At 44.6% G+C, this 24,140-nt stretch overlaps 1 protein-coding gene across 1 annotated transcript in view; it reads right to left on the bottom strand.

Moving 5' to 3' along the window:
- Positions 1 to 1,693: 1,693 nt before the first annotated feature.
- SDC1 (syndecan 1) overlaps positions 1,694 to 24,140 on the bottom strand; it is a 35,968-nt gene continuing 13,521 nt past the window's right edge. The window contains exons 2-5 of the mRNA XM_081945936.1: positions 6,980 to 7,067; positions 5,231 to 5,757; positions 4,851 to 4,986; positions 1,694 to 3,792 (exon numbers count right to left, since the gene is read on the bottom strand). Coding sequence (XP_081802062.1) covers positions 3,626 to 3,792; positions 4,851 to 4,986; positions 5,231 to 5,757; positions 6,980 to 7,067 — 918 coding nt within the window. The 3' untranslated portion in view covers positions 1,694 to 3,625. The remainder of the gene's footprint in view (positions 3,793 to 4,850; positions 4,987 to 5,230; positions 5,758 to 6,979; positions 7,068 to 24,140) is intronic.

Here is a 24,140-nt window from a genome sequence, read left to right as displayed (position 1 = left end):
GAATAGATGGATTTTGCAACTTCTGAATATCTAAATCTTATGTCCCCTATTATCTTTTGCTGGCTTTAGCTGTGCACATTTTACTATGAATTGTGACAGTCGGCTATAGTTACAGGATGACAATAAATAAATAAATAAATAAATCACAGTAGCAGAGCAAGGGGAGGGCTAACACACAGAGGTAAGTACCGTCAAATGTTAAGGGCAGTAATCAAGCCACCTTTCTCCTGAACTTCATGTTCTTTGAAGTCATAACCTCTGGTTATGGTAGGTTGACCACATAAATATGGCCATTTTACTCCTTGTCTTAAAACAATGACTGGGATGGGAGCAGGTTTTTTAGCAATCTTCACAGCAAGCTTCACAACATCGCTCCAAGGAGAAAAGCTAAATTCTGTGTATGAGCAAATGAAACAGAAATTTCAACTTTAGAAATGCTACTATTAACATCTATCTTTATTGCAAACAGAAATCCTATCCAATCACTATCCATGTGCATCACTCCTATACGGGTCTGAATGAGTGAGTGAATTAATGTTGGGTAAGAATTGGAGGAAAAATGTTATGAAATTGCTGTGAAAAGGTAGAGTAAAACATCTGGAATATTCTGGAGTTATTTCATAAGTTTTTTGCAAGCAAAAAAAAAAAAAATCTGAAAACTTCACAAAGAAGTCCACTAATTGAGGTAGGAAAATTGCACACAAACATATATACACAAAACAAAATCCTCATGTGAAAGGACCCCAAGTCTCATTCGAAAAAAAAAAAGTTTTGCCCCATACAGTTGAGTTATATCACTTCAATTTCTCATCAAGTACTTAAAAGATAATTTCAGACTAGAAATGGACAATCGGACCACCTCTTACAGAAGAATGCTACCAGTCTAGTCCTACTGCACTGCAATATAGAATTTTGTTTATTACTCACCACCACATAAGCCCCCATCTAGAAAATTAGTAATTACATAGCTCCTAGAGCAAAGTTTTCCCAGGGCAGAAGACCAGCTGTTTTTGCATATGTCTTCATTCCAACTCAAGCGTTCATACCATCCCTTAGAAACCTTTGAATTGACCAGTAGGTATCCCTCATAGACCTTCACATCTTCCCTCACACTAGAAATAAGTCTTTGCAAATTGTCTTGTCTTTAACAGGGAGCTGATTTCAGAGTATGACTAAGGTAGGATGTGTTCATTTTGACTAATATTGTACCCTTCATGTCTATGGAAATTCTCCATCATCCAGGTCATGGTTGTCCCCAAAGGTGCTTTTCCAAAAAGCAACTGAGAACTTTCTTGGTTTATTTATTTTGTTTTCCTTTGAAAACATTTCACTTCTCATCCAAGAAGCTTCTTCAGTAGAACCTTTTGGAGAGGCAATTTTGGGACAATACGCTTATCTTGTTTTTTAATGCTCAGATTGCATATTTTTTCAAATAGTTCTAAATGTTTCTTAATCAGTCCATCTCGAGACAGCCCGGAGAAAGCCCTTGCTTTTTTCGTTAAATGGAAGCATGCACATTTTTAGATGCATTTCAGACTACCAAGCTAATCAGGAACAAGCAAGCAAGGGTCCTTGTATTCTACACCCCTCCCAACCTTTTCCAAATAACCTTGCAATTCAAAACAAATGGGGGAAAAAATCAAGTAGAAAATGAGTAGAAAAACATTTTTCGGGTAAATGACACAAGACAAACTTATTTTGACCGGCTGCCTTTTTATTGCATGTGTATGGTTGTGAAATACAAAATAAAACAAACAAACAAAAATCAGTAATTGATTGTACTTTTTAGTTTCAAGATTCTATTTTCAAGCTTGACCATTAAAAAAAAAAACACCACGAGTTTTATTCTTTGCTTGAAAAAGAGAAGTGTTTCCCATGTCCGAGAAAGTCAATGATCATATTTTCCATACATAAAAAGGACACACCACTTAAAAACTTCACCATATCTTGGTACTGTAAGAAGCTGACAGCCTGTTTTCACTCACTGAAGCTTGTAACCCCATCCAGGGTCTTTCCAGCAGGAAGAGATAAAAAAGGCACCAACTGTGCAGTGGGCAGCAACTCACAATTATGCTCCTTCTGAAATATTTACTTCAGCTTAGCATTCCATATTTCCTCACAGTGCACTAGTGTAGCCCCATCCTTTTATCTAAACTTTGCTAGAAGCAGAAAAATATATTGCAAACCAAAAAAAATAAAAAGAGAGATGAAACAAAAGAGCCTAAATTGGATGCAATGTTTTCTTATAAACACAAAACCTCTACAAAACATTGTGGTATAGATTATTGGCATCTATATCCTCCTCCTGTGCATTACGGAAATAATACGTCTATGCTTCTTTATTCTAAACAGAAATTTGCCCGCTAGGAGAGATCATCGTCTTTTCTTCCAAACACGGTGAACACGTTTAAATACTGGTTCAGAAGTGCCAACATTCATTGATTTGGTCCCAGTGATACAAAACCGAGCCATGACCCTCCCCCTCCCCCGACATTAAATTTGGGGCACCGCAACGGTGATGAAGGCACACAATCCATTCTTACCTCCCTCTTCTACACAGAACAATTTCTGGAGATCTTTGAACTTCAAAATCTCTTAAATGTTCTCAGCTGGACTGAGATAAAAGTCATCACCCATGTACATATATTCCCCTAGGCCCTGCATGCCAAAAAGGTGCGCTCCCTGAATTCCTACTGCAAATGCCAATCTAAGAGGATTCTAATCCCTGGGATTTGGCAGAAACAGGAATCCTCATTAGCCTTGGCATGCTTTGCCCTGTAAGTTGCGGGCCACACCTGACATTCTAGGTACTATGCGAGAGAAGTTTCAAGGCGGCAGAGTTGAGAAGCCATTATCAAAAACTCAGTACAGAAGAGGTAGAGAAAAAGTACTGGTCCCGATGCTAGGACTGGTGTGTGGGGGTTTTTGTGCAGCGAGCAGCAGAGATATTGCAGTAAGACCAAAAGAAGAGGAAAAGAGTGAACATCTTAAATATCTACTTCCCTAGGTGCTGCTTCAGAATTTGAAGCATTGGTGATACACCACTTCTCCCACTGAGCTCTAGTGGAATCATACTTCTGTTAGAGAACTCCACCTCTCTGGTCAGATCTGTAACTTTTCAGGTGGACTTCCCACGCGATTGGCTTATTTATTCAGGGGCTTGGCATTAATGGCCGAAATGGGGAAAATAACTGCCGAAAGCCACACCGTTGTCTTTAAAAAGATTATTTTCTAAAATGTGGCTGGCCAATTTTGCTGGGAAGGGAGCGGGGGGGGGGGGGAGATAATCTCTGACAATACACATATTGTACCATACGAATTCCTCGGTGCGTTCGTAAGACATCAAGACTATATATATATACATACAGTTGATTCCTTATCTTCCCCTGGGAGTCTTTAGACAAGATAGGAAGTCCCACTTTACAGGTAATCTTTTTGTGCAAGAAAGCAGGTAAGGTTTTTATTAATCCCGATTGACTTTGGAGAAATTATAGTTCCCAATGGCAAGGAGGCAGAGCCTTACGATTCAGTCTTATGGCTTTTAGTTTTCCCCCCTTTTAAAACGCTGCGAGAACTCATGATGTCCAGAAATAAGAAAACGGTCTTTGATTTTCGCTCAGGGTGTTCATGCATAGAATTCTTCTTGCTTGTGTGGTTTTTGATAGCCCCCATTCGATTGCTTTGGCTCATCCAATGAATAACTTCCTTCATCTTTTTTCTTCATTCTATATAGCATGAATGCAACTAGGAATCCAGCAAATAGTAAGCCTACGAGTCCACCAGCGATAACTCCTGTGGGGGGAAAAGAAAAGGATAATGTTTATGTTTTCAAGCTAGAACCAAAGTGGAAAGAGAGGTTGTCCTAACCCCTGAGGGAGATTTCTGCTTCGTAAATTCCAAAGAATATCATCAAGGAAATAATGTATACTGAATTTGAACAGATAAAGCAATCTAAACAGCCATCTTTTTTTCATATCCTCAAAAGCAACCACTGTTTATGGAAAAACTATTTTCAATTGACTTTTGTCAATCCTTAAAATAATTCTAGGATCTTTAACATATGAACGTTTGCTTCAGCAGCTACTAGCTTCTCTGCCTCAGCTGACTTCTGTGGCTCATGATTTGCCAGGCTCCAGGTATTAGGGAGGGTATGAACATATCAGATCCATAATACTCTTGAAGTATCAAGGATGCTAACCACCTTAAAAAAATGGAGAAATCTAATGCAAAATGCCATGATTTCAAAATGCTTGACACATTCTTAGAAGTCATTGCTAAAAGAAAATTTGAGACTATACTGCACAATGGAACAAATTTAGTGGCATGAAGGAAATTCATAGTTCTCTGAGGAAAGGTGCAGGATAAATGTACCAAAATAAAGAACTATGGATGGGCAGCAGAAAGAAATGATTATTGGGTCCTTTCATTGCAAGAAAGGGAAAGGAAGGATACCCACAACATCAGTGTTATATTTAAATTAATTGACTCTCCAAATAATCTAGTTGCATAAAGGTGTGTGATTTCCTTTTATACACACACCTTTATCTGAGCCATTCAACTATTTGATTCTAGATTTTGGCTTTAAAATCCATGACTAAGACCAACTAGTTGTAAGCCTCTTTGTCATAATTGTAATTGTCACATTCTGTCAGAAATAATGTTCATTATAGACATTGATATAAAACAATTAATATTAAACAGAAAACAGCGTTGGCTGTAAAGCAACAATTTTGAAAAAATGTAGATAGGTGCCATATTTGTATCTCCATGCACTGCTCCAAATACATTTTTGGAACCAAATCTGAAGTACTGTACAGTCCTAATACACCCCAAAACAAACACAGGCTTACCTCCTAGCACTTCTTTCCTGTCCATTAATCCTTCAGATTTTGCATCCTTGGCTTCTGTATCGGCCATCCTATTTTCTGTTGCAACGTCTTTTACATTCATTTGATTTTCATCATGTGTTGAAAATATAAAATCTCCCTGTTTGGAAAAAGGAGGTATAAATCACATTAATGTTTCTAAGCACCTATATTTAAATACACACCCATGTATCCCAAGGGACCCGGCACTGTGTCACACATTTCAAAGCCTACATCTAAAACAGTTAAATTTTAATACTTATCAGGAGTAACTGACAACTAAGAAGTGACAAAAGTACTAGCAAAACTATTCCTAAGCACTTGTATTCCAACATACTGCAGTCAATAATTTATCTTATTCTTACCGGATCACCAGATCCATATTCTTGGAAGATGTCATTTTCAGGTAGGGGAGTGTTATCCATTAGAGCAGTAGAAGACACTATAGTGGGTAGGGCACTATTCAAATTTATCTCACTTTTTGGCTCCATGGCAAACGAGTGTGTTTCGTCGATATTAGATTTGTCTTGAATATCAATGAAATTAACTGTGCTAGCCGCACGAGAAGTTGTAATTCTGGTCGTGGAAACATGATGCGCTACTGGGACGCTTGTTGTCAGCACAGCAGGTTCTGTAGCATCTGGCTCCATAACCGAATCAAAGTCTTCGGGAGTTACTGGTGGCTCCTTGGATATGAGAGCAACATCTGGAAACCCAGGTATGCTTGCTGTAGAGATAGGTGCCCTTGAATAATCTTCCTCAGGGCTATCCGTTACTTGAACCTTTGTTTGAGTATCTGTCAAGCTGGTAGAAACTTCAGGCATCATTGAAGTATTTGTGCTTCCTTGTAACGGAACATTGAAGGCAATCACTTCATCCTCTATCGGAGAACCTAACATCAAAATTAATTTAAATCAGGATTAATTGAACGTAAAGTATAATGCTACAATAAGAGAAACCTTGGCCAAATAGTCTGAAGAATTCCACCCCACGTTTTTAATAATCCCACTATCAGGCCTTGAAGCCCTTTTTTGCACTGGTACTTCCGGCCTGCTGTGGGAAAATGGGAAGGGGGGGCATTATATGGAGTATGGGAGATATATAGTCATAACAACATCCCGTTCTCAAGAGAGTCAAGGACATCTTGCCCTGCACCTGGAGGGCTGGGACTGGGAGGCATCTCCAGTTGGGACAGTGCCTGATTGGGCTATGTGTCGGATATGTGGGTGCTGGGCAGGAGCTTGGACTTTCATTTGGGTAGGGAAACCCTGGAAGCTTTCAGATTTGGGTTTTCCCAGATGTGCCAACATGACAACTCTAATAAAATGGAACTTTGAGGAACTTCAAGCCTCGGAGTCTTCTTTCATTGGGGGTGTTACCTGGAACGCTGACACCCACTTGATGTCATCATAATGTTCCTTACCAATGCTGCAAAAACACTTATGTCCCCCTGTATTTTAAGACGTGACAAGCCTTTGCAACATTTATTTACTAAAATGAGACCTGCAGATTAAACAAAGCCTACCTAGCCCACTCTTTTGTGTTACATTGGCCGCCCGGTACCTCCAAAAGGCTTACAAAGAGAATATGAGGATGATAGTCCTTTGTCACTACTCCATCCTAAGCAGTTCCATTTTAAGGACTACCACCTTTGATTTATGGACTCTCCAAGATAGGCCAGACTAAGAAACACACAGGTGTATCACTTTTTCTGAGCTGTGGGTAATAGTAAACCTCAAATCTGACTTCATATAGCGCTTAAATTAGTTTTTATATATTTTTTTCTTCAACCTTCTATTTAATAGCCTTGCCTTCCCTTTGCATCAGATTGTAAAACTTCTGCTAGAGAGCGTCTAGGCAATGCATTCTTTATTATGAGTCAGGAACAAATGTGGCCTCAGGTTGTATAACTCTTGATTTATTATAAGGTAGCATACAACCACAGAGAAATTCAGCAACGAGAAGCCTTATCCCGTATGAATTTATTTAATCCCCTTTCCAAATTTTCTGAAGCAGTAATCATTATTGCTCTCCTGGCAACAAATGTTAATTCCCTATGTTAACACTTAAGCAAGAGTTTTATTAACAATAGAAGAATAGAGAACCAAGCATACCTACTCCCGATGATAAGCCAGAAAATGAATCATCGTCATCTCCAGATGAATCCTGGTCTTCAGGGGGTAGACTGATGTCCATTGGTTGCTTTAGAATAGAAAATCAATGTATTATATACATATATTAGGATACATTTAGCTAACTGAACAGACCACATGACTAAATACTAATTAAAAACTGATCATTATGCTGGCGAGGATGCAAAGATTTTATATTGCCCCTCTCATGGTCTTTGCACAGACACAGAGCACATCTGTATTTTTTTCTGGAAAGAGAGTCTACTGTTCCTTCCTGTATTGTGGATGCACGTAATATAAATGCTTGGAGAAGAAAATAAGGCCACACTATGATGATTCAACATTAAAAAAAAAAGCCAACTCTACTCTTGACTCAGGCCATTCAAACTTCGCTTTGCATGCTATAGGCTATAAAGTGAAGGTTCGCCCATGGACATAGTGAAGAATAATTAAAATTATCCTACTTGCAGAAATTCTATAGCACAGACATTTTTTGCATTTGATTTGTGATGATATATATCTACCATGTTTCCCCGAAAATAAGACTGGGCTCTATATTAATTTTTGCTTCAAAAAACACATTGGGTCTTATTTTACAGTTACGTCTTATTTCCAGGGAAATACGGCACTAAATGCTTCTGTCTGGCTGACGATCTTAACTGGGGCTTATTTTGGGGGTAGGGCTTATATTGTAATATAAATCATGCTAGGACTTATTTTCCAGCTGGGTCTTATTTTGGGGGAAACAGAGTACAGTTAGTCCTTGACTTACAACCATTTGTTCAGTGACCATTTTAAGTTACAACAACACTGGAAAAAAAGTGACTTATGATTGAGTTTCACACTTACAACCATTGCAGCATCCCCATGGTCGTATGAACAAATTTTGGCTGCTTGGCCACTGGCATGTATTTAAGACAGTTGCACTGTCCATGGGTCATGTGATCACCATTTGCAACCTTCCCAGCCGGCTTCCAACATACACAGACAATGGAAGAAGCCCGGCTCGCTTAACAACTACGATTCACTTAACAACTGCAGTGATTCGTTTAACAACTGTGGCAAAAATGTCAAAAAATGGGGGCAAAACTCACTTCACAACTGCCTTGTTTAGCAACAGAAATACATAGAAGTCAGACATTCATAGGATTCAGGACCACCCAAAACTGTGTGTGTGTGTGTGTGTGTGTTTGGCTATTTGTGCATACCCACACATGTGGGTATTCGGTAATGTTTTTCCTTTTGTTCCCTTTAGCCTGAGATGTTTTTTTGATATCAGAGAAGCCCAAGAACAATCAATTTTCATGGGTTTGTTTCTGGAGCAGGGATCTAAGCACAATAGAATAGAATAGATTTCTTTAGTGGCCAAGTGTGATTGGACACAGAAGGAATTTGTCTTTGGTGCATAAGCTCTCAATGTACATAAAAGAAAAGATACATTTGTCAAGAATCATAGGATACAACACTTAATGATTAGCTCTTCTACATATTGATGGATCTTACATTATGGTGAAGATGGGCTCTTTCAACAGGGGTCTGGGATAACCCACTGTTCCTATACTGCTACCATTAAATATCACACAAACTTTTTCCAACATTTAATCTATTTCCTTAAATAATTGTGTGTGAACTTCTTTAACAATATTAGCCCAATTATAGATGAAACGTAAAGCCGCAGAGCCTTACAAATCACATACACTCCAGTTCTTCCATACTAGAACAGTGTCATTACAATAAATCTCTCATAAAATGATCAATATGTCTCTTAACATCTCTACTGAGGTCGACCACCTTCTAATATAGATTGTAAGAAAAAAATGTTAGGAAGAATGAAAACACCTTTTAGAAACATAAGCCATTGCATAAACTGGGGGATTCTGGGAGTTGAAATCCTCAAGTTGCTAAGGGGATCCCTGATCTAATCTAATCCAAAGAGCCGCTGGAAGTCCTGTAGGATTTCATTCCTACAAATAAAGTAACATTACCCATTATCTTTGCTCCCCTCACATTGATAATATTAAGCCTAATCCCCATTGTATCTTCCCCTCATGTATTTTATACTAAAAGTTATTTTATACCCCCAGATCTCTCTGAAGTAATCAATGACTATGAACTGGCCTGCACGAATAACGTGAGATAACAGCCACAATGCAGCCACACTGGCCAAAGTCATCTTTTGGGAAGATGGGAGGCATAAAAATGTAATAAATGAAAAATAAACCCAACATTGGCTAGTGACTGTGAAGTAGCAGCTCTATATTCCCTTTGGGCCTCTCCATACAATGCTCTTTAGAGGAACACATGTGCAGAGTCATCTTATCTATATTGCTTGATTGTATATTTCCATTCTACTTTAAGTTATGTCAGCAGGTCACTGAAATTGTTTTTCCACTTGTAAAGGAACAGCAGGATTAATAATTTCTTTCTCTCCACAGAGAAATCAAGTTAGCCGTTAATAATTTACCTGCTTGCCATTAAGAAAGAAAAGTGGGAGATGGAATGAAAGGCAAGTGTTCCTAGTAGCATGTTTCTGCACTAAGCTAAAATACCTCAGAAAGAGTGCAGAAAATGTCTCAGAAAGAGTGCAGAGAAGAGCATTGAAGATGATAAGAGGCTAAACCATATGATGAACAATCTAGTCCCGCGATGGCAAGCCTATGGGATATGTGCCAGAGGTGGCACTCAGAGCCCTCTCTGCTAGCATGCGCACCGTCGTCCTAGGTCAGATCTCCGTGGCTTCTTTTGTAAGGTTCTGTTTCCTTGCAAACGACGAAACAGAAGCTCACAAAAGAAAAAGATCTTACCTCTTGCTGGCCTGCCGGTGTTGGGATGCCTTGCCTCCCACCAGCCAGCTGGTCTTTGGATCTCTGCTACACATACAAGCATGTCCGTGCATGCATATGCACCTTTCAGTTTGGGCATGGCATGTGCAGAGTTTGGGCACTCGGTGTCTAAAAAGTTCGCCATCACTGGTCTAGTCTAACAAAGTTAGCAGTCTTCCAGTACTTGAGGGGCTGTAATAGTCTCTCCACTATTTAGAATCTCTCCACTATTTAGAATAAAATAAGTAAATCAATTAATGGGACAATGACAGTAATAGTGACCCTGACCTAGAGGCATATGAACACCAAGACTGAATGGAAGATTGAAAGCTTTATCTTTGGCACAGAAGGTAGAGGATACTGGTACCAGCCTGGCGTCTGTGGTGGACTGGGGAATCCTGGGAGTTGAAGTCCACACATCTTAAAGTCATCGTAGTTGAGAAGCACTGCAATAAATCATACCACTCTCAACTATAGGTTGCTGGAAAACTTAAAGAGGTCAACAGCTTGGCTGCACTACCTCCTGCCAGCGGTTTTATTCAATAGCAGAATTTCTCCACCTGACAGGGTCACTAATCAGGTTTACATCTTTTAAATGAAGCCAGTAGATTAATTTTCAGGCAACGTATCATGCATGGACATGATTTTTTTTCTTTTATCCGAGAAACAAACCTACAGAATGAAGCTTTGAAAAAAAAAAAAGCAGATTTGAATGAATTATTTGGAGCGCCACCAATTCCAATTCCAGCACAAAACGCACAGGAAACCGTTTACTTCTGAATAACCCCTATCCTAATTAAAAGTAAGAAAGTGCAAACACTATTTGATTTTAATTTTACTATCCACACAATGTGAAATATATTCAGAATCTTTTCTTGTACAAGCTTGTCCTACACAGGTGTGCAGTTAGTTAAAAGTAGCACCCACCTTAAGTATGGAAAACAGCTAGAGGGGAGACCTCTGGGTAGAGAAGGTAAGCTTACCCATCTTCTCATAAGTAGCCAGACATGCTTGTAACTTTATTTCGCCAAGCAATTGAACATAGATATGTGTCTTAAAAGGCAACAGTATATAGATAATAAAAGAGCAGGTTCTAAATTTCAGCAATCTACAAGTTATTTTCCAACCCTTGGCTCTGAAAGACTAGATTTTCTTGCGTGCCAAGACATTTTAATGTCAGTTGCTCACACACATATTAGCTATTAGATTTCAAACTGCAAGTTTCCCATGTTTAGCCTCAAACTATGCTATAAGACAAATCGATATGAGGCCCAATTGTAAGAACGACTCCATGGAAATATTAGCTTAGCTGTATTTGTCCTGTTAATTTGATCCCATCTTTATGGTAAAACTCACAAAAATTCTAGAGAAGCAATTAATTTTAAAAAAAAGGTCAAGTGACTCCAGCACCTTTCTTCTCATGTTGCGTTCAAATGAGGCAAAAACACAGTAAAATTCTATTGTTCCTTTCCAGTTCATAATTACTTATGTGGGGAGGGCAACTTCCCAGGAATATCTGAAACAGAAATATAATAGGCAGTTATTTTGCCAACTATGTTAAACCAAAAGCCACAGATATCTTCAATTTCTCAGGCAGGAAATCAGATACTCAATAAATATTTCGGCCATTCATTCCACCAAAGACTGTGGTAGAGAAGAAACCAAAATGTCTGATCTGCTCCATTTTAGGAAACAAATGATACATGCACTTTAAGTGGAATGGCACACCTAAAGTTGGCAGAGACAACCAGTACTCAATTCAGGGCTCGCCCACCCCTACAAGAGGGCGAAGGAGCGCCTGAGAGGAAGACTCAGCTTTAGCCCATAGGGCAGGGGGAAGGTTTGGGCTTTGCTCCACGTTACAAGGTGTCTTAGGTTGGCACAGATTCCATTATTGCGAGGGAAGAATATGTTCTGCTCAATTCAAGTATAAGCCTGTCACCTGGCAGCAACTATTGTAGGCAAGAATAACAAGGTGGTCAGTTTTTTTTCCCTGAACTCCAATTAAGGTAGCTGGATGTACATCATCAACTCCTATCAGCTCACTTTACTTTCATTTGTCTTCATTGTGAAATCCAATAAAAGAAAAGGGTATTTAAAAGCCTGCAAAGTTTTATTACTTCGGCTCAGTGAGGCAGTTAGTTCTGCATTCTAATTACCTGAATGCAAAATCTTAATGAGATGCACTAATAATTCATTCAACCACTGGCAATTGTATTTCAAACATTCTTCCCAACTGATTAGTTTTTTTAAAAAAATCCAGTTTTTTAATTGGATTATATATACAGTCAAGTAGTGGCTTGCCTATAAGTAAATAGGCATGAACTCTTGCCTGTTGGGTTCTAACCTGAATGTCTAAACCAGGATAACAGTGTGCTGTCTGAGAGCCCCAGTGTGCCCACAGACACTGGGCAATTGCCAGGCTCCCTACTCCTGCTGACTTTCAAAATATTCGTTCAATTATAACAAAATTATGTGGGGAAACTCCCATGCTGCTAAGTAGACTACTTGTGGCACTGTCCTTGTTTCCATGAATTGCTCTGGCTCCAAGAGGGATGCTTCGAAAATCAAAACGCTGGGTGACCACACCATGCTTTGTTTGGGAAATTGTCCATCTCCCCATCCCTCTCCAAGACAAATGCAGCATTGGGTAGGAAGCCACCTGGCAAATGGTATTTTGAGACTGGCTACATTAATTGTGTTAATTTACAAATCACATAGTCTTAAATCAGCTGCCTGCCCTCCTTCCTCCCAGCAGCTACTTTTTAAGAGCTCACATGGCATGTTCTTATCATTCCAAATCTGTGTCAAAGGGTGAGGTGTTACACTCTACTCACCCAAAACATTGACTTCTTCTCAGTGGTTCACAAAGTGGGGTCCAGATCACATAGGGGGGAGCAATTTGATTTTTAATGGGGGCAATTTGAACATTGTTTAAACCAAGTTAATGGCCTTTTAGGCTTCCTCCGCGTGAGTAGAGTTTATTTTTTGACTAAAGTAAGAATCATATGTCACGGGGGGGGGGGGGGGGGGAACGACATCAGGATTTTAAAGATGCTTAGGTGGGCATGGCAAAAAAAAAAGATTGGGAACCACTGGTCTAGATAGCCTAGTCTAGTCTAGATATATTGTGAACCCCAATAAGGATATGGCTAACATTTCAAATAGTTAATGGACAAGTGTTTTGAGAGGAACACGTATGGATGAGGGACAGGTATAGTTAAGGCAGCACTGCCTCTAGTATGGTAGAAGACTTCAGAGCTGGATGCAGCATCTCAACGAGCCGGATCTGAAAAAAGAGCAAGTGGCTTTTTAACACTTGGCTTCCTATTCCAGCATTTCCATTTCAGTTGTGTGTGTTTTTGTAGACACCTCCTTATTCTGTTTCCAACACCCACATCTTTTGGCATGGGTCTGGTCAGACAGAAAGCCGTCCTTGGAAGAGACAGGCAAGGTAGAATTTCCATGTTGAATCCTCGTAATGAGGTAGGATTCCCTCTTTCAGACATATCAAAGCAAGGCTGCATCCTTGATAGGAGAATGTCTGCTTGTAAACGGGAGATATTATGATAAATGTCTTATTAAGGAGACAAATTATAAAGATCAGACAACACCAACGTATTGGGGTCGAGGCCTTTCCATGGCATTTTTAGCTTTTTCCTACAGGAAGGCAAAACCTCACTGATTAAGCCAAAAGCAATAGGAGGTCCCCAATCTACAAGAAAGGAACTCTGCCTTAGAAAAAAGGAAGGTACGTTTTAAAAGAATATTTGATTGAATTGTCACAGGTTGTTAAAAACATAGTTTGATTCAAAGTGTTAACATGACATGAATGACAAATAATATATAGGTTCCTTTGAACTGTGCTAGAAAGCAGAACTATTGAGTAATACTGACCACTGCTGAGTTAACAAGACTGGCTGCACCAATACACCATAAAACTAGAACATGTGATGTGAAATGCAAGTTTTTTCCCCTTCGTGTATGATATAGCCAATAATTGTTCTGAAACTAATATAATCATGGCCTACAAGAATACGTCTAAGGGCTGCTGAGTTCAGAGATACTAAGCCAGTATTAAGGTATTTCATTTCCAAAAACCAAGTAAACAGTTGCAATGGTGTCATTGGTCCTCATTTCCCAAACTCTTCCAAATATTTTTGTTATTTCAGTAACAGATCTGGACCAGGAGTAACCTCTCCTGGAGATATCTGCTTCTCAGAAGGCTGGTAGCAAGACAAGAAGACAATGTTCTAAGAAGAACAGTTACCCCTCCCCTCAAAGTCAGAAATGGTGTTTCAGAGATGCCACAGAGAACTTACTATAACAATGTTAACAGTTTCAAGAGTTTGGTTCACAAAAGCTCAGACTGAATGGCCATCTGCACATGTCCTTCATATTTGAAGGCTTCCCATCCTTCTCTTAAACACTAGTAGTAGCCTATTGGATAACACAGCACATGTTGTCTCACCTGAAGTACAAATTGAGCAGAACTGCAAGTTCCCTTCTTTCCCTCTGAGCTTACCAAATAAGTGTAAACATGGCCATAAAATTGCAATTTAGCATTTCAGCAGAAAATACAGTATGAGGAACATGTCCTTCAAAACAGTGCAGTAGAACCTACTAAGCCATATCTTGATTGCTGATTTATTTCTAAAATTCCCCCTGCACAACAACATTCTGACAGAAGAAGACTTGGACAATATGGGGTAATGTTTTTTTTTAACACAGTACAGTATTTAAAACGGGATGTGGTGGCTCAGTGGCTAAGATGCTGAGCTTGTTGATCAAAAAGGTTGGCAGTTCAGTGGTTCGAATCTCTAGTGCCGTGTAACAGAGTGAGCTCCTGTTATTTGTCCCAGCTTCTGCCAACCTAGCAGTTTGAAAGCATGTAAAAATGCAAGTAGAAAAATAGGAACCACCTTTTGTGGGAAGGTAACAGCGCTCCGTGCACCTTTGGCGTTTGGTCATGCCAGCTACATGGCCACAGAGACGTCTTCGGACAGTGCTGGCTCTTCGGCTTAGAAACGGAGATGAGCACTACCCCCTAGAGTCGGGAACGACTAGCACATATGTGTGAGGGGAATCTTTACTTTTACCTCACAGTATTTAAAAAGTCTATTTTTGTACAGTCTGACTCAAAATACATAGTATATGCTACCAACTCCAATTTCATGCCAAGGTTACTACTTGGACTATCACTGTATTTAAAACCAAAGTACTGAATCATATGACAAATAATTTACCATTAATTCCTCTCACTTGTCTCCTAACTCCCTATCCAAATGCTAACAGGATTCCTCTTCTTCCTGATCCTTGACAGATTGCAAACTTTAATCCCCTTTCTCCATTGTTCAATTCTGTAATCTCCACATTTTGATACCAAGATACATAGCATCTGAACCCAAATCAATGCATATGCTAATAAAAAAGGCATTAGTAATCAACCTCATCAAATTATCCTCCATTACTGATCAGTTGAAGCAGAGGGCTAGCATAAGCCTAATACTACTTACATTAAGACATTTCCTATATAAATGTTCTGCAATTCTCCAATACGCATGTTTCTCTATTCTGGAAGGTAGGACATTATTATTCCTACATTTGATAGATAAAGCAAATACTACTCCTGCTCAAGGTGGTGTCTGTTGTGGCTGGTGTGCAGGGAATGTGCCCCAATTTGAGAGGTCTTTGGTGTCTCTGAGGTTATTTTCTTGCAAATGCTTCATTACCCAAACTGGGTAACATTATCAGTGCTAGTAAGGAATGGGGCTTGCTCTCAGTTTATATTCTAGTGGCTTGCCCTGTCAATGTTGGTGGGAATGACCTTGAAGGTTCTTTGGTTTGGCTGCTTGCTGCTTGCTTGTTTGGCAGTTTCTTGAATGGGGTATTATTTACTTCTTGATTGTTGGTGTCCGATGTTAATCTTGGACTAATTTGAACCTATTGGTCTGGTGCAGCAGTTGAGCCGTTTCCTGGACTTCAGGTGTTTCCTTTTAACCCTGGCCAACCTTTAACTGGATGGCCAAAACTCAGCGGGCAGAAAGCAGGGCATGGAGCTAAAACCAGAATTCGGCAGCCAACAGTTTGGAAAAGAAAGACGGAAGGGATTGACCATTGGCTTACCTGAAGGGTCCTTTTCTGTACACCGCGGGAGAGTCCAAGCAATGGGTTAATTCAGTCTGCTTGCCCTTAGGACTGAGGAACTATTTTTCCTTAAGCCACACCTCCTCCTGGTGTGCTCAATCCCCCAGAATTCTTTGAAGGAGTCAGTTCGTGCGGACGGAGCGAAGCGTCCAAGATGATGTACTGTTGACACGAGGAACCCGAATCCCGGCCTTGAGAGCCAGGGTGGGTTGGACTCTCCCGCGGTGTACAGAAAAGGACCCTTCAGGTAAGCCAATGGTCATTTTCCTGTACACCGCTTGGAGAGTCCAAGCAATGGGACATACCAAAGTTATTGTCCATCTGGGTGGGCAGAAGAAGGCTCCCGGGATTCGGTCTCTGACACAACCGCCTGGAGCACACGCCTGCCGAAAGACGCCTCAGCCGAGGCGAAAATGTCCAGTTTATAGTGTCGCACAAATGGAGAAGGAGAGGACCACGTAGCGGCCCTGCAGATGTCCAGGATCGAGGCCTGGGTGGCCCAGGCCGCTGAAGTAGCAGCACTTCGTGTGGAGTGTGCAGTGATGCCGCGCGGAACGGCTTTGGATTGACTTTCATAGGCAGTCGCAATGCAAGCGCGAAGCCACCTGCCAATTGTGGAGGAAGTGACCTTCTTCCCTAGGGAACCGGGCTGGAAGGAGAGGAAAAGAGCCTCTGATTTCCTGAATTCCGCAGTACGAGCGATGTAGACCTTCAGGGCCCTCCTGACATCAAGATTGTGCCAGGATCGCTCTCTGGGATGCGACGGATGAGGACAAAAATTTGGCAACACAATGTCTTGCGCTCTATGGAACCATGAGTTTACTTTGGGGGTAAAGGTCGGGTCCAGCCTCAAAATGACCCTGTCAGGGTGGATGACGCACAGATCCTGGCGAACAGAGAGAGCCGCCAGCTCCGAAATCCGGCGAGCTGACGTGATGGCAATCAAGAAGGCCGTCTTCAGCGTCAGGAATCGAAGAGAAGTAGTGCGTAAAGGCTCGAATGGAGGGCCAGAGAGGGCCCGCAGGACCACGGACAGCTGCCAAGTAGGATAGCGATGAACGGTGGGAGGGCGAAGGTTAGAAGCGCCCTTGAGGAAAAGACGCACCTTCGGGATTTTGCTGAGAGGCAAAAGGTGGTCGCCCGACCAGACAGTAGACAAAGCCGCCACTTGGCGTCGAAGGGTGTTCGGGGCCAGGCCCTTGTTGAGTCCCGCTTGAAGGAAGTCAAGCACTCTGGGAACAGGCGCGGTCGTCGGCTCGATGAGCAGCTCCTCACACCACTTGGCGAAGGCGGCCCAGGACGCATCATAAATCCTAGTGGTTGAAGGGCGTCTAGCCGCCTGAATGGTGTTCACTACCTCCTCCGACAGGCCTTGGTCTTTTAGTTGGTCCCCCTCAAGTGCCAGACGGCCAACTGGAGCCACTGGGGCTCTGGGTGAATCACGGCCCCCTGGCTGAGGGAGATCTGGTCCGGAGGAATGCGCCACGGAGGAGACACCGACAGGTGGACAAGGTCGGCAAACCACGACCTGCGGGGCCAATGCGGGGCCACGAGAAGGACCTCTGCTCCCTCTGCGATGACTTTGGAGATGAATTGAGGAAGGAGAGGCAGGGGAGGGAAGGCGTACAGTAGCTCGCGGGGCCACTTGCAACGCAGTGCGTCTGTCCCCTCCGCCCCCGGGGTGAAGAACCGGGAGTAGAAGCGGTCGAGCTGCTTGTTGTCCCTTGACGCAAACAGGTCTACGGCCGGAGTCCCGAATCTGTCGGACATCTGGTGGAACAGGCGAGGGTCCAGTTTCCACTCCGCAGGATCTATGGTCGTCCTGCTCAGCCAGTCGGCCTGTGTGTTGTCCACTCCGGAGATATGGTCGGAGCGAAGGGATTCCAGATGGCGCTCCGCCCAGCGTCCCAGGGACTCCGCCTCTCTCATCAGTGCTCTGGATCTGGTGCCGCCCTGACGGTTGATGTGGGCCTTGGTGGCCACATTGTCCGTCATCAGAAGCACATGTTGACGATGGATGGGCCGGCTGAAATGTCGCAGGGCCAGGCGAGCAGCTCTCAGTTCCAGCAGGTTGATGCTGTAGCTGGATTCCACTTGGGACCACTTGCCTTGAACAACCAGGGACCCCATGTGGGCTCCCCAGCCGGAGAGGCTGGCGTCTGTGGTGATGATCAACCTCTCGGGTTCCTTGAATAGGTGGCCCTTGAGGATGGCCGGAGACACCCACCAGCGGAGAGACCTCTTCACGTCCGGGGGAACTCGAATCGGCCTGGTAGAGTTGCTCCTGGATGCCCTCTGGTGCGGCAGCAGCAGCCACTGAAGAGACCTGGAATGCAGGCGGGCCCACGGCACGATGGAAATGCAGGAGATCATTTTTCCCAGCAGCTGCGACAGAAGGACCACTGGAGCCTGCCTCAAGCTCAACACCTTGTGGGTCATGGACCTTAGACCGGTCAACCTGTCTCGGGAAAGGAAAACCCTGCACAAGTTGGTATCTATCACCGCCCCCAGGTGTACAAGTCTGTTGGTTGGAGTGAGATGGCTCTTCTCTATGTTTAGAGTGAAGCCGTGATTTCTGAGGGATCTCATAGTGGTTTGGAGATCCCGAAGGGCCTGCTGCCTGGACGACGACTGGATCAGGATGTCGTCCAGGTAGCACTGGAGCCTTATGGGCCTGCGTCTTAGCTGAGCCGCCACTACCGCCAGCACTTTGGTAAACGTCCGAGGAGCGGACGAGAGGCCGAATGGAAGAGCTTTGTACTGGAAGTGGCGACCCGCATAATAGAAGCGCAGGAACTTCCTGTGCTGAGGACGGATGGGGATGTGGAGGTATGCCTCTTTGAGATCTATAGATGTGAGAAGATCTCCCTGTCGAATCCCCGCCAGAATGGACTGCAGAGACTGCATCTTGAACCTCCGGTAGGCGATATGCCTGTTGAGGTTCTTGAGGTCCAAGATGGCTCTCCACCCCCCCGAGTTCTTTGGTACCAGGAAGAGGATGGAGTAAAACCCCTTCCCCTCTTCGCCTTGGGGAACTGGTTCCACGGCCCTGATGTCCAGGAGATGACGGACTTCCTGGTCCATACGCTGCCTCTTTTGGGGGCAGGACGGGACAGGGCACCGGATGAAGGTCCGAGGGGGAATGGACAGGAATTCCAAGGAGAGGCCTTCCCTGACTGTCTGCAGAACCCAAGCATCCTCGGTGTTCTGGGCCCAATGGGAGGCGAACAGCTGGAGGCGACCCCCGATGGGCGCCAAGCCCTGGCAGTCACTTTGACTTACGGAACGGCCTGTTGGAGGCCCCACCGCGGTTATACTTGCGGAAGCCGAACTGCTGCCTGCCTCTGTCCCGAAAGGGCGCTCTGTCTTGGGACCTGTCGCCCTGCTGGCCGAAGGACCTATTAGAGGGAGAGAAGGAAGAGGCAGAGGTGGAAGGCTCGGAGGCACGAAAGGACTGCCTCCTAGAGTAGGGAGCGGCCTTACGTTCCTGCTTTTTATTTAGAGAAGGTAGGATCTTCCTCTTGTCCTTGGACTCAATGAGGAGAGGATCCAGGGACTCGCCAAACAATTTGGACCCCTTAAAGGGGGCGGAAGCCAGTTTCCATTTGTTTTTCTGGTCCGCTTGCCAATGTCGGAGCCAGATCAGTCGACGGGAAGTTATGTTAGAACCGAGGGCCCTGGAGGCAAATTTGGTGGCATTGAGGGACGCGTCAGCGGCATACTGGGAGGCCGCGATTATTTTTGACACGTCCTGGTGGAGACGGATGTCTCCCGCCGGGAGCTTGTTTAGGAGCTCGCGCAGCCAGATCACAGAAGCCCTATTAAAAAAGGAAGCGGAAGAAGAGGCCCTGATGGCCCAGGCAGCCGCCAGATGGGTCTTGTGGCACGCCTTTTCCGCCTTCTTGTCCTCCGCCTTAAGGCCTTCCAGGAGGTCGGCCGGTAGCGAGGAGTTGGAAGTGAGCGCAGCGATGGGCGGGTCGACAGTGGGAAGGGCCAGAAGGTCCTCCAACACTGGCTCCATAGTATAAAGCTTCCTATCTACCCCACTGGGAGAGGATTGCGTAGCTGGCTGAGCCCACTGGCGCTGGATTAAGTCGAGGAACAGCCCCGGGACCGGAACCAGCTCTTGCTGGGGCGCTGGCACATCAAACATGACCGCATTGGGATTAGCCGGAGGGGCATCCTCCGCCGGCGCGGTCGGCTTGGGCTTGATCCCCACCCTGGTGGCAGCCTTGACCTTGTGAAGGACCGATTTAAAAAGGCTGGGCTTGAAGAGACCCGCAAAGGCGGGCGCTTCGGGGGGAAGGTCCTCGTCGTCCGAGAGGCCTAGCACCTCCGGGTCAGGGTCCTCAATGGCAGAGGCCTCGCTGACCACCGAGGATTCCAGGGAAGGATGGCGAGCACGCTTGCTTGGGGGCGGAGCTGCCTGATCGGGCTTGGGACCCCTAGGGGCCGCTGCGGTAGGGCTTTTAAATTTCATGGCCTCCGTGATGCCCTTGGCAATGGCGCGGGCCATTAGCTCCTGCATGCGGGGCGATAACTCCTCAGAGTCAGAATCGGGATCCAAGCCCTCTTCTAGGGGGGGTGAAGCCTCACCCTGCATATCGTCTATGCTAGCATCCCCAGGGGGAGGAACCTGTTCACAGGCCCAAGAAGGGACCGGGGAAGCCGGCTCTGCAAATGACCTATTAGGGGATAGGTCCTGGGATTCCACCTCCTCGGCGAGGACCGACTGGAGATCTTCCCGGGAGGGAGGGGCTCCTGAAAGGGACTGCACCCTGTCTGCCTGGCGTCTGGCCTTCTCGAATTGCTTGTCAAGGGCCCGCTGGCGCCTTTCAGCATCCTTGGCCTCAGCTACCGAAGGGGTTCTGGAACGCTGTTTCCCAGAGCTACCCCCACCACTCTTGCCCGCACCCCCACTCCCCGAAGAGGAGGAACCCTTGCTAGGGGCCTGCGAGAGGCTCGGCCTAGCGTCTTGGGAATCGGGAGGACTGGGCAGGTCCATAGTCAATGACCACACAAGATGGAGCAAGGCTATGATAAGGCAGAAGGATAGATATAGACTGGGTGCTGTAATGGGAAACAAAACGAAATGATCGTTAAAATTGCCATATATACAATTAATCGAATCAATACTATGAAATCATCCCATGTTTCACACCAGTCGGAGGCCCAGGGGTAGGATTGGGGCCTGCACCGAGGTGCAAGGCCCCGCAGGAGAAGCAGGGAGGAGAATGACTATAGAAAAAATCTTCAGGCCTGCGCTTACTTAGGCCTCCTCCCTGAGCCGGTATGATGACCGTTGGAATGGCACAGGAACCAGCGCCGCTCGCAAAAATAGACAAATGGCGAAGGTGGCGATCCTAGCCCGAGAAACCCTTGCTAGGCCCTGCCACCTCCAGCGGCCTCCTGACAACGAGGCTGATGCAAAATGGCGGCCATGGCTGGGCGCGCTATTTTCGCGCCTAAAAATGGCCGCCGCAACAGCGTGGGGCTAAGGGAGAGCGAGGGGCGAACGCGCCTCGCAATGGCGACGATCGCCCACTCCTCCCTGCGGCAGAGGTCCTCTAGCAGGCCGGGGAGCGAAAAAACTTCGACGAAAATAACAAACGAGGGGCCTGGGGACTTAGGAACCTCGCCGCTGCAGCCGCGCCGTTTTAAACGACAAGCGGCAGGCCTCCGAAGCCGTCCCAAGAGGATCGGCTGAGGGGCACCCCCCACCACCTTGTAGCTTACCTCCTGGCCTTCAAGTGCAGATTCTATTGAAGAAAGTCGCAGAATTGAAGAGAGAAACGTCTCACGAGGTTGGGGAATATTAGAGAAAAAACTTTAAACGCAATTAGAGAGTCCAAGCCAAAAAAAAAAAAGATCAATTTAGCTCAGAGCTCTAACTAAATACGTCCAAACGGGCTGACTGAGGAAGAATTCTGGGGGATTGAGCACACCAGGAGGAGGTGTGGCTTAAGGAAAAATAGTTCCTCAGTCCTAAGGGCAAGCAGACTGAATTAACCCATTGCTTGGACTCTCCAAGCGGTGTACAGGAAAATGTGCCGTTTCTTCCAGGATCTCCTTCCCAGACTTGCACCAGAAGCAGCTGCAAGGCAGAGCTGGAGAAATTGTGCATGTGGACCTCCTACTTGTGTAGGTGGTTAGACTAGATGATCTCCAAGGTCTCTTCCAACTCTGTTATTATGTAGGTTATCTGTAAGACTGCCTTTCCCTAAGAGCATTTATCTATCCTGCCAGGTTAAGGGCATGCTCCTAGTCCCTTCCCTTATAAACATTACCACCTTATGGGAGCTAAAAAGCTTGCCTTTTCTGGGGCAGCCTCCTCCCCTATGGGGCATTCTTCCCCCTGAAGTTCGGCAGGCTTTTGCCTCCCCCTTTGTAAAACATGGGAGAAGTTATTTCTCCCCCCCCCCCCCCAAAGAACTGAGATGAGGTGGCTGCATGTTGGAAGCTTGACTGGGAGCCAGTTTTTTGCTTTTAATGTTAATAGTTTTAATACAGTTTTTATGTTATTTCAATTCTTGATTGGGAGCTGCCCAGAGTTGGGCATAAGATGGGCAGCTTTATAAATGTTTTAAAAGAATACATGAATGAATAAATAAGCACAACCAAAGGTTTGTTTTAGCTATCCAAGTCTAGAAAAGAATCACAAGCATTATGCCCAAAGTGCATATCCATTTTCTGTCAAGGACCTTACAAAAAAAAATTGGCAGCTGATCACAGAGCTTCATTTGTATCCAGAGAGCTCACAGATGTCTTCTGTGCTGGTCTCACAATAGGGAATGCCAATGCGCCTTGGGTATCACATCGAATTAGGTACCTTTCAGCTCTGCAAGTGTACTGAGCTGTGAAGGTTATCTTCTGAGGCCATGGATGTGAGCTCAGGGCGGCTGAGCTGAAAGACCTTGAACAGTCTAGCCGGCTTCTTGCTTTGGCACAGATAGCAGTGCCTAGGCGGCTTCCTGCCATTTCCACGAGCCACTGTCAAGGTTTGCAATTAAAGCTAGCCAATTTCACAGGGATTATTGATAAAGTCATATGGGACTTTAAAAACAATTCTGATCTCATCCATGCCTTCAATTGCTTTTGAGCCAGGAATAAATAAGAGGAATAAACCTCATTCTGCATTTAAATTATGTTGTGCCTTTCTCAAAATCTGCCCCCCCCCCCGAGTATGTAAAGTCGACAATGAAAAATACTCAGTTGGGCAGGTAAGTGAGATCCGTTAGAGCGACAAGTTGTGGGTACCGCACTGTCTGTCAAGAGGCTTCCAAGTGCAACTCAAAACACTTTCGTCTTAAAGCTCTTCTTACTAGCAGGGTACTTTTTTCAGGAGTGTCTCCTTCAGGTGGAACACAGCCTTCTGAGCATTCATACCACCTGGAGAAGCTTGAGGTACTTGTCATAAGATGAAAGGTGTGAGGATGTTTCCCCCTCCCCCCCCAACATTACAGGACAAGACCTGGAGGTTTGGGTTGCATGCACAGAGACATTGTTCAGGAAAAGTTTGGCAACCACCTCTTTTACGGGGATTTAGAGTCTGACAGTTTAGGCCAGGGGTGTCCAAACTTGGGAACTTTAAGACTTGTGGACTTCAACTCCCAGAATTCTGGCTGGCTGGGGAATTCTGGGAGTTGAAGTCCACAAGTCTTAAAGTTCCCAAGTTTAGACACTCCTGCCCTGGTTTAGGCAGTTTCCCCATTGTCTCTGCTTGTAGGAAGTCAGCTGGGAAAGTCACGAATGAGGATCAAGTATCCAGAGGATGCTGCAACTGTTGTAACTGCAAGTCAACTGCCCATGTGACCGTGGGGACCTTGCAGGGGTGGGTTCATGCCAGTTCTAACCTCTTCTATAGAAGAGGTTCCACAAATCTACCGTACTATTTAGAACCGGTTCCAGCTCCCTCCCCCCGCCCGTCCTCCCCACGCTTGCCCCACCCGCCGCTCACTGGCTGGCTCACCAATCGCCCCGCCTGCCTCTAAGAGTCCTATCTAAACCTTAAAGTCTTAAAGCTGTCAAGTTTGAATATCCCTGGGGTTTTTTTTCTAAAGGGTTAGGGGTGCAAGGGTCTTGTAACTTGACAGCTTTAAGACTTGCATGCTTCAAATGCCAGAGTTTCTGAGCCAACATTTTGGTTGCTAAGCAAGAGCGTTGTTAAGTGAGTT

The sequence above is a fragment of the Natrix helvetica genome (genome assembly GCF_964273705.1).
Source record: "Natrix helvetica genome assembly, chromosome: 2".
Classification (NCBI taxonomy): domain Eukaryota; kingdom Metazoa; phylum Chordata; class Lepidosauria; order Squamata; family Natricidae; genus Natrix; species Natrix helvetica.
The sequence above is the reverse complement of the archived record's forward strand: the minus strand, read 5'-3'. Positions and strand labels throughout refer to the sequence as shown.